This window comes from Dermochelys coriacea, chromosome 10 (genome assembly GCF_009764565.3).
Source record: "Dermochelys coriacea isolate rDerCor1 chromosome 10, rDerCor1.pri.v4, whole genome shotgun sequence".
Lineage (NCBI taxonomy): Eukaryota > Metazoa > Chordata > Testudines > Dermochelyidae > Dermochelys > Dermochelys coriacea.
The window spans coordinates 17,982,034-17,991,492 of record NC_050077.1 but is presented as its reverse complement, the minus strand read 5'-3'; the positions used below and the strand labels follow the sequence as shown (position 1 = coordinate 17,991,492).

The window sequence follows — 9,459 nt, the reverse complement described above, 5'->3', positions numbered from 1 at the left end:
CCACTCAACCACCCAGAGCCGGTGTAGAGATACAAGGCTTCCATGTGGAAAGCCTTGGTGGCCTTTGTGTGGCTCTCTGCATCCGTGGGAGGAGTCCCATGTCTATTTCACAAGGAGGCAAACCTCCTTCCTTGATTGGGCAACATGGGGGAACTGAATGGAGAAACTGCACAGTCTGAATGGCCCGCTCTCCTGGGCTTTTCCACAGGAGGGATTAATCTGCCTGAGAGTAATTCATCCTAATGAGTCAAAGCCCTTCAAAGCTTGATCAATATTTTGTTCATACTCTTCATTTTATTAATAGGCAGCAAATGGAGTTAAAATGAAAACAGGAAATCAGACTTTCTTAGGTTATCATCCAAAATGAAGACTCGACTCAGCTAATCCCACAGTCATCTGGTGGTATTCAGTCAGAGTGTAACGGGAAGTGAATGAAGATTGTTCAACAATCATCCCTGTTTGCCCCCTCCCCCAAAACCCTAAATGTGTAGCACCCTCCAAACCGTACTGCGGCTTATGTCAAATGCAGTGGAGTAAAAATGAGGCTGTGAGTTCACATGATTGAAACAGCAGCAGTGCAAGGTAAGATTGACATAAACATCAGTCATTACAACCAGGTGACTGGCAGAACACGAACATCCCCATATATGCCTAAGGAAACCCTTGACTTTTGCTCAACCTCAGCATTGTTTGACACTGAGCTACAACTAACCCACAGGGATGTCAAGCTTATGCATTAGCCACCATTGCTGAGCATTCCCAGTTGATTGGGGTCTGATTTGAGCTCCTGAGCTTTCCTGTGGACATCAAGTCGCATCCTGAATAAAGTCTGCATGAAATTGACTTCTTGGCCTGTGCCATGGTCATGCAGAACTGAGCAGGTGGGGTTGCAATGGGGCCATGGACAGTTATCAATCAGATGGAAGGGACAACTTTTCATGGGGATCTTTGGGGCTTTATTGCTGTGTTGAAGGCTCTTCTCCCAGCACTGCAAGGCTCTGGCCAAAGAAATGCCCTTCACTTGAAATCCCAGCCAGTAGCTACAATATAAGAAGAGGAGGAAGATGATTACCAAAAAGTGATTACATTGACAAATAACCAATAGAGATGGGGCTAGCTCAAGAGAGAGACTTCTTGTTCTGATTTTCCTTCGCTGATTATTATTAAATAATTCATATTAATAGGAATATTAACTTGGAGCCCAATCCTGCAACCACAATTGGGCACAGCACTTAATACTTGAGTAGTCCCATTGGAGTAATTGGACTATCATGACCATAAGCACTAGCTCAGCCATAAGAATTTGCAGGATTGTAATCAGCACTGATTTTTTTCATTTTGCTAAACAGCTGCAGAAATCTACCTAAGCAAAATGAGATTCCTGCAGGCAGCACATAAACGGGCAGCTGATTGAGGGGAGCACTGAAGATGTGTGTAGCCAGACAATATTTGTTAGACAGAGTCACGCTGAGAACTAACATGACCTAATACTTGAAAGATGAACAGACATTTAATTCCCTTAGGTGACATCTAGTAGGGCAAGGAAATGAAGAAAGCATCTTTGCTCACCTTTTTGTAATCAGCGTGTGAGACAGGCATGCAGGTGCAAACACAGCTCTGTGGGAAAGGGAAACACAGACAAGTGACAGACAAGCAATACACAAAATACCCTTTGCACATCCTAGTGAAAACATCCTTTCCTATATTTATATAGAACTTTAAAGGGACCTGCCCCCTGCCATTTACTTCTGTGAACAGGGTCGTGACACCCTGCTCACAGAGAGCCAGGTTCTCATCTGGTGTAAATTGTCAGAGCTCTGTGAAACAAGGACTAAATAAGAACATAAGAACAGCCATACTGGGTCAGATCAAAGGTCCATCTAGCCCAGTATCCTGTCTTCTGACAGTGGCCAATGCCAGGTGCCCCAGAGAGAATAAACAGAACAGGTAATCATCAAATGATCCATCCCGTCACCCATTCCCAGCTTCTGGCAAACAGAGGCTAGAGACACCATCCCGGCCCATCTGGCTAATAGCCATTGATGAACTTATCCTCCATGAACTTATCTAGTTCTTTTTTGAACCCTAAACTGTTTGAACCCTGAACTGTTTACACTAGCTGAGGATCGGCCCCTTTGAGTAGTACTTTTTTAGGTCTTGTCTACACAGTGGGGTAATGTGCTCCACGGGGGTGTGCTTTTTAAAGCACATTAACATGTTGGGCATGAATTGATCCATGTAGACACTGCTGGTGTGCACTAAAGGTTAAAGTGCACCAGAAGGGTTTACAGATCAATTAATGGACAACACATCAATGCACTTTAGAAATCACACCCCCACAGAATGTATTACCCCATCATGTGGACAAGTCTTATGGCACAAGTAGTCCAGTGGTTGTCAGGTACTATCCAGTTGTATCACTATCATGGCATGCTAATAGTTGAAGCCCAGATTAGCTCATCAAACGAGTGTTACATTCCTGCAGGCTCAGTAATTAGCAGGAGTGTATTAGATGGTGATACGTAACCTCATTTTATTTTATAAGACCAAATTCTGTCTTCAGTTGCCCCCCTGTGATAGTCAACCTTTGGTATTTATTCAACACAAAGTAGCATAATACTGACGGGACATCACGCAATGAGTTCCTAAGTTCTCGCCCAAGGTTTTGTAGGTAGTTCAACTGATTTTCTGTTAGGAACTGACTTTCACGATGGATATTTTCTAATTTCAGCTGCTCTTCATCAAACAGCCACTGAACCACAAAAACTGGAGCTGCAAAAGAAAGAAAGACACCCTAGAAAATTGTAGATTAAGTCAGTAATTGACATTAGCATACAGAGCCAGATCCTGCAGCTCCAAAAAAACACCAGTAGCTAGAGGCTAATGCTGATTACGCTAGTGCCCATGAGCTCACTCATAGACCAGACTCTCATTGTTCTAGGCACTGTACAAACCCAGAACAAAAATATGGTCCCAGCCCCAAAGAGTTTCAGAAATGCTCAACTCCCACTATGCACCATGGGAGCTGCTAGATGCTGAGCACCTCTGAGAATCTAGCCCCAACTAAAGTCAGTGCAGGATCAGAGCCAAACTCTGAGAGAAGATGAACTTACATTTCAAGGATGAATACAACCTGTATCCAAGGAAGCACTGCCACTCGTTAACTCTCTTGAACTGCTGTTTACATTTTTCTGGAAGGATTCCATTCCACATCCTAAAAAGCCATGGCCAGAAAACATTAGTGGGAAAGAGAAAGGTGGTGTTACCTTAAACTAATATGTTTTAAAAAAAAAAGATAAAATAAAAGCTATGTGTTTTGTCCCAAATAAAATCAATTGTTCGTTTGAGAAGAACACAATACATCCAGCATAAGGAATACATGGCATATTGTTCAGTCCAAGGGAAGCTCTCTTCTTTTGAACATAGCAATGCCCGTTTTCTTCCTAAAAGTGCTGTGATGGCCAGTAAAGCCGGGTAACTTTCAGTTCATGATAATGATCAGTTTGTCTATAAGAGCTTCACAGAGAGGTACATTTGCAGCAGGTTATTTTCCCTTTTGGGGTTGCAAGATGCAGCTGCAAGATTTACATGCACAGTTTAATTCCAGATGCCAGTCCAAGTGCTTGTGCCCCTCGCTACCTGACCGAAGGTGCAGATCAGGTAGCCAGAGGTGCAAGAACTCATATTTGAATCATTTTACGGGCACAAATTTTGCAGGCATAGCAAAAAACACCCCAAGGTTACAACCCACAGTCTCAAGTACCTGAGTCCTTTCTTGATTGCACCCACTGGGGCACAAGAGGCAGCATCTGAACAATCAGATTGCCTTGGATGTTTAATGTCCAGGAACCAGCCAGAGTCAACAAGTCCTCTGACCTGGACTGCCTCAGCCTCCAGCTCCTCCAGAAGGGCCACCACCCTCTCCAGGTTCAGTAGCACACCAGTCCCACCAGCACTGAAGAGAAGAAAGGCATCAGTTATCTGGGTCCCCAGCTGGAGCCCTGCTTGTGCTTCAGGCACTCTTTGCCAGCACTTTCTGTGGCAAATACAGGAAATGGAAGCAGTGCATTGTAGTCACTTTAAAGCCCACTATCATTGTAATCTCACCTGCTGCTAACTGTTCCCACCAGAGATGGAGTGGGAACAAAGGGCTTTTAGACAGAAATATTTGAAGTTAACTGGAAAGCTAAGAGAGCTGCAGGTTTTGCCTCCTTTATTCCCTCTGCTTTTATTTAGTTATTTTTGCTAAAACTGTCTAGCACTCAATAGACAGCCCTGGACACCAGCACCCTTTGCTCCTCTGCAGAACTGATGCTGTCTAGGCAGCAGTGGCACCAGCTTCCCCACATGGCCTTGTCAACGTGCTACAGACCTGGGCAAAAAGGACTATCTAAGGCTTCCTGCCCATTCTCTCCATGGCCTCTCTGCAGAGACCAAGAGCAGCCAGTGCCCACTGTGATGAGGTTCTAATGGCCTGAATGTGGCCTGCCTCCCACTGATTTCAACAATCAGGCCCCTACTCCAATTTCAAGTGCCAAAGTTTTTCAGTCTTTCCATCGACTTCAGTGGACTTTGGAGCAGGCCCCGAGAGCAATGGGGCCACTCAACACCAAAAACATCCCTTACACAGAAAACACTGCAGTATGGAGCCAGTGCAGTACTCCGGAATCCGAATGCGGTTGTAAGTTGTAGTGGTTTGGAGCATTACTGTGTCATCTGTTGTCATTTTTATATGAGAAATAAATAAAAGAAACCTTCCTCGACAGATTCAGCTGAGGCCTTGCTAGCCCAAGATTTAGTACAGAGCATGTTTGCAATGGTAGTGTGCTCCGAAAGGTAGTGTTGTCCAGTGGGCAGGGCGCTGGTCCACAACTCTGGAGACTACGTTCTATTCCCACCTCTGCCACTGATCTGCTGTGTGACCTCAGGCAAGTCCCTTCAACTCTTTGTACCTCTGTTTCTTGTCTGTCTGGTCTATTTAGATTGTAAGCTCTTGTCTCTTACCATGTGTTTGTTCAGTGCCTAGCACAAAGGGGCCCTGATCTCGGTTAGGGCCTCTAGGTACCACTGAAGCACAAGCAGTTAATGACACTACTAAGAAGCATTTTGAGAACTTCTCACTTTGGCACTCTCACAGCTCTAGACCCATCCTTACCTCGCCCCAGCAAGCAGGACCACTTTAGCTTGCTTAATTCCCTTAGGAACCAGGTCTTTAATCACCTCCTGGATAATTAGCGATCCCATGAAGGCATAGTCTGCTAGAAGAAAAAGTCTGAGTTAACACTGACTGTGTCAAAGGATCTACTAGAATTGGGGAGCGGCATAAAGATGGCTGCCTACCTTGCTGTGACTTGGGCAAATTTCCACTCCAGATATCACTCGAGCAGTAAGGTACAAACCTAATCAGAGGTAGCAAAGGAAAGGCACACAGTTATGGTCATCAGAAAGCATCTGAATAGACCAGAGAAACTCCTACTCCTTTCCCACCACATCTCCTACTCAGCATTGGGATTATCTTGGACAGAGGTTCCCAGCATTCAGTTACAAACAAGTGTGAGGGAGTCACTACCACCTTGCCTTTCCCATGTTGCTAAATGAGAGAGGGGTCTTGGCTAGATCCTAGCTAGATGGCAGGTGGGTCCCTGTATGGAAAAGGCTGAGAACCACTGATCCATGGCTTTGCCCCATGAGTGATGCGAGATTAGATTACACAAAAGTGAGTCACTACATATCCCCACCCTCTAGCTGTGGCAGCTCCAACCCTCCTTACTTTAGCACCTCTCAGTCCTTTCAAGAGGAGCCACACAGTTACCCAGAGAGTACAGTAGGTGTCACTCAGTGTCATTTGTAATGAGCAGTCAGAGCAGTATCTGGCCAGGAGCTGCTGTGAAATGTAAGTGGTAGTACAGTGCCTGGGAAAGTCCTTACACTGCATTGGCGCTCCACCAGTGAGGGCTCTCCTCCATCTGGGCAGACAAAATGCCTGTCCCTAGAGTCACAGACACACAACACAAAAGAGACATGTTGTACGAGACATGGTCTCAGAAAACCAGACCAAGAGCAGCAGCTTTCCCAGCTTCGAGAGCCAGGCATAATCCCTGTAAGGATCTCACAGTTTCCCCTCCTGTCTCACCTTCTTCCCAGGCTGTCACCCACCCATATCACCCTCTCCCTCTAGAATCACAGAAGCGTAGTGCTGGAAGGGACCTCAATAGGCCATCTAGTCCATCCCCCCTGTGCTGAGGCAGGACCATGTATTCCTAGGCCGTCCCTCTCATTCCACATTAAGTTCAGGCTCCATCACTCTTCTCACAACTTCTGCCTATTCCTTATGCTTCTCTCCAGCATTTCTCCTATCTGCTCCCTTTGGCTGCACACTCTGACCCGAGCCAGGAAAGCACTTAAACATGCATGTAATACCATCTTACTGTACCTCAACAGACCCACTCACAACCTTAAAGTGCAGCCGGTGTTGAAGTGTTTTGCCATAGTGCTCAGCAGCTGGCAGGATCAAACACTTTGTCTCCTTCTTCCACTCATTTTTCGTCCTTCTTTTATGCCCCCCTCCCCTCCCCCTTGTGCTTGAGACATGCCCATACCTGACCTGCTGAAAACACACTCCCTCTCCTCCTTCAAATCCCACCTAAAAACCTAACCTCTCTCATGAAGGCTTCTTCAGAGACCTCCCCACAAGGAGGATTCTTTACCTGCTTCCAATGGAAATATAGTCCTTATGTATCACAATTATAGGAGTTACATTCTGAAATCATGGTCAGGAACATAAAGCCTGATTTTCCTCTCTGCTCAGAATCAGCTTAAACCCAGAGTAACTCCATTCACTTCAGTGGAGTCATTCCAGACTTGAACCTGTTTAGTTGAGAGCAGAATCCATCCCCTCGTCTTTTTACAGAGCCGTATGAAAGAAGGAATAATACAGCAATTGCAGCAAGTACCTTTCTTTGTTTGAGGCCACTCAGATGAGCTCATTAAGCGACGGATATTTTTATATCTGGTATCACATGTTTCTTTATTGTAACAGCACCAGCCACCTGAATGGGAGCAAGAAGATTGTCTTAAAACCTTCATATCTCATCTGATTCAATTAAAATTTATTTTTGACTATACCATTCAGTCAATGTCATCTTTGATTCTTGACACTCTAAAAGCGGGGTCTTTATTCTCATCTCACACTGGTGTAAATCAGAAGTAACTCCACTGAAATTACTGGAGTTACACTGATCGATGAATGTGCATTCAGAATCAAGCCCAACTTTTCTTCACAATACCTTACCTCATTACTGTATTGTCATTTCTTACTGTACCTTCTAAGAATATGATCCATCTCTTGCTCCCTTTGTGCTCCCTTAAGTAATACCTGCAAATGGTGGAGAAGGAAAATAAACACAAATCAGACTATTTTTTCCTGTTACACTGTTTGTGAAAAGCAGGAGAGTTCTGACGTGATCGTTACCCAGCTGTTGTCCCATCATTGCAGGTGACCAGAGGGTTCTTCAGAAAGAAAAGTTTCATGTCCTCAGGTGCCTTCTGTGCATGCCAAGAAGCAAGTGAGGTGCTTTTGAGCTGTGGTGCCAAGGCATCTTCCACAAGAGGAAGAACTCCCACAGAGACATCTTCCTCACCAGCAGTGTGCTCCAGTTCCCCACTGGGGTTAGGGCCCTTTCGATTCTGGGCAGGAGTCTTCATGTGAGCTTTGGAATTACGTTTGCTTTGAGACACCGCTTCCCCCAGGAGCAACAAAGCCACCAATGCCCCTGGGATCTTCATAGTGACTGCCTCCTCCTGACTCAACAGGCAAAGAATAAATCCCTGGTATAATAAAAGGGCAACATGAAAATCTGAAGAAAGCGAGGTTTAAGAAAGACAGTGTCAGGAAGAATTAAACCAGCAAGGAATGGACCTAGCCATATTCACAGGCATAGATACTACACTATAGAGATGACACCCCAAAGCTGAAATAGCATCACATACCTTAAAGAATGCTGGTCAATTGCTGATCTTCAACTGAAGCATTCTAACAAGTGCAATATCATAGGCAAGGTACATCCCTGATGGCCAAAGAATGAAGATCTTGGGTTGGAAGCCCAAGAGGAGTGCTCAGATCACAGCTCCCAAGTGAACTTTATATTGTCCTCATATGGAACTTTATATTGTCCTCATATGGAACATTCCCTCTTTTTTCTTTTCTTTGAACTACCGCCAAGGTTGAGCAGATGACAGGGGCTGGAGAAATGAAACTACACCCCATGCTAAATAAGTTTCAAGACTTCCTTGCAAGCACTTTGATCTTTAAAGTTACAAACTTAAAATTTCTATAATTTTATCCTCATTTTGCTTGCTGCTTTTCAGATGGTGGGGGAGGGTATGATCTGATGATATAAGCTTTGGCAATTCACCTCTGTGGGATGATTTTTATTTGTTTCAGGCATAATAAATGCTAGGGTTACATTTGAACTTGGTAAGAGCTTTCAATTCACTGTCTCATCAAACAACCTCAGCACCAGCTTTTCAACTTTTTCAGTGAATACTGTATCTTTCCCCTAGTTCATGTTTTTGGCAGATTTATAGAGTATCAGCATGGAAATCATAAAATAGTGCTCTTAAATATATTAGAGATAGTTGAATTATTCATTATGAATAAATGATCTGATGAAGTTCTTCCCTTTTTTCAAATGAATCAGTCATGAACTAATTTAGATTTCTGCAAATGTATTTGTTATTAGTTTGGATGAACAACTTTGAATGAATGGATTACTTGAGTACTGATCATCTTCAATATTTGCTAGTCATTTGTTAATTGGGTTGTATGATTGATCACCTCTGTGACATGGTATTGCTTCAGCTCCCTGATTGGATGATTGAAAGTTTTAAAACAGAATAATGAATTATAAATAACAAAAAATGATGGAAAATTTTGTATGCATGTAAATACAGATATTTGCATGAGGAACAGCCAACCCCCAAAAATTTGTATGAAAAAAACCTATTAACAAATAATTAATAAAGGACAGGAACACGGTCGAACAGCCATTCATAATTTGAATGAAGGTTTGCTAACATAGGTTATACTGAATTCAGTAGAGATACACCAGTGTAAAACTGGAGTGAGATCAGAATCAAGCCATTTGGTCACAGACCAAGAGAATGTCAGACCATACCCTAACCTCTGTTTTATTTCATTTTGTAAAATACAGTCTATGTTCCTTAATCAGGTGGAAAATCATCAAGACAGAAAAGAGTGTTCAGTGTCACAGACCCAACTGGTTATAAAAATCTACATCATAAGTTAAACTTATTTAAGTTTAACTACATCATAAGTTAAACTTCTAGTCCAGTGTAAATATTTCTTCCTCCCTTCCATTTAGCAAATTGGAAAAAGAAAACTCTGTGCTCTTACCCTTAGCTGAGATGGAAAAACTTATCCCCCATGGAGCACACAGG

At 43.6% G+C, this 9,459-nt stretch overlaps 1 protein-coding gene across 2 annotated transcripts; it reads right to left on the bottom strand.

Moving 5' to 3' along the window:
- On the bottom strand, positions 1–9,254 carry LOC119862726 (palmitoleoyl-protein carboxylesterase notum2-like). Of its 2 annotated transcripts, none has more exons than XM_038419932.2 (12): positions 7,990–9,254; positions 7,472–7,827; positions 7,323–7,375; positions 6,954–7,049; positions 5,929–5,989; positions 5,341–5,399; positions 5,156–5,258; positions 3,764–3,955; positions 3,114–3,214; positions 2,625–2,772; positions 1,570–1,617; positions 1–1,040 (listed from the first exon to the last, which is right to left on the bottom strand). In XM_038419932.2, exons 2-12 carry the CDS (start codon positions 7,783–7,785, stop codon positions 737–739), a joined length of 1,479 nt encoding a protein of 492 aa, XP_038275860.1. In that variant the 5' UTR covers positions 7,786–7,827; positions 7,990–9,254; the 3' UTR covers positions 1–736. The 2 variants fall into 2 exon arrangements, with proteins under 2 accessions (XP_038275860.1, XP_043349421.1); XM_043493486.1 differs by having other exon boundaries at positions 5,156–5,255.
- Between the last annotated feature and the right edge of the window lie 205 nt (positions 9,255–9,459).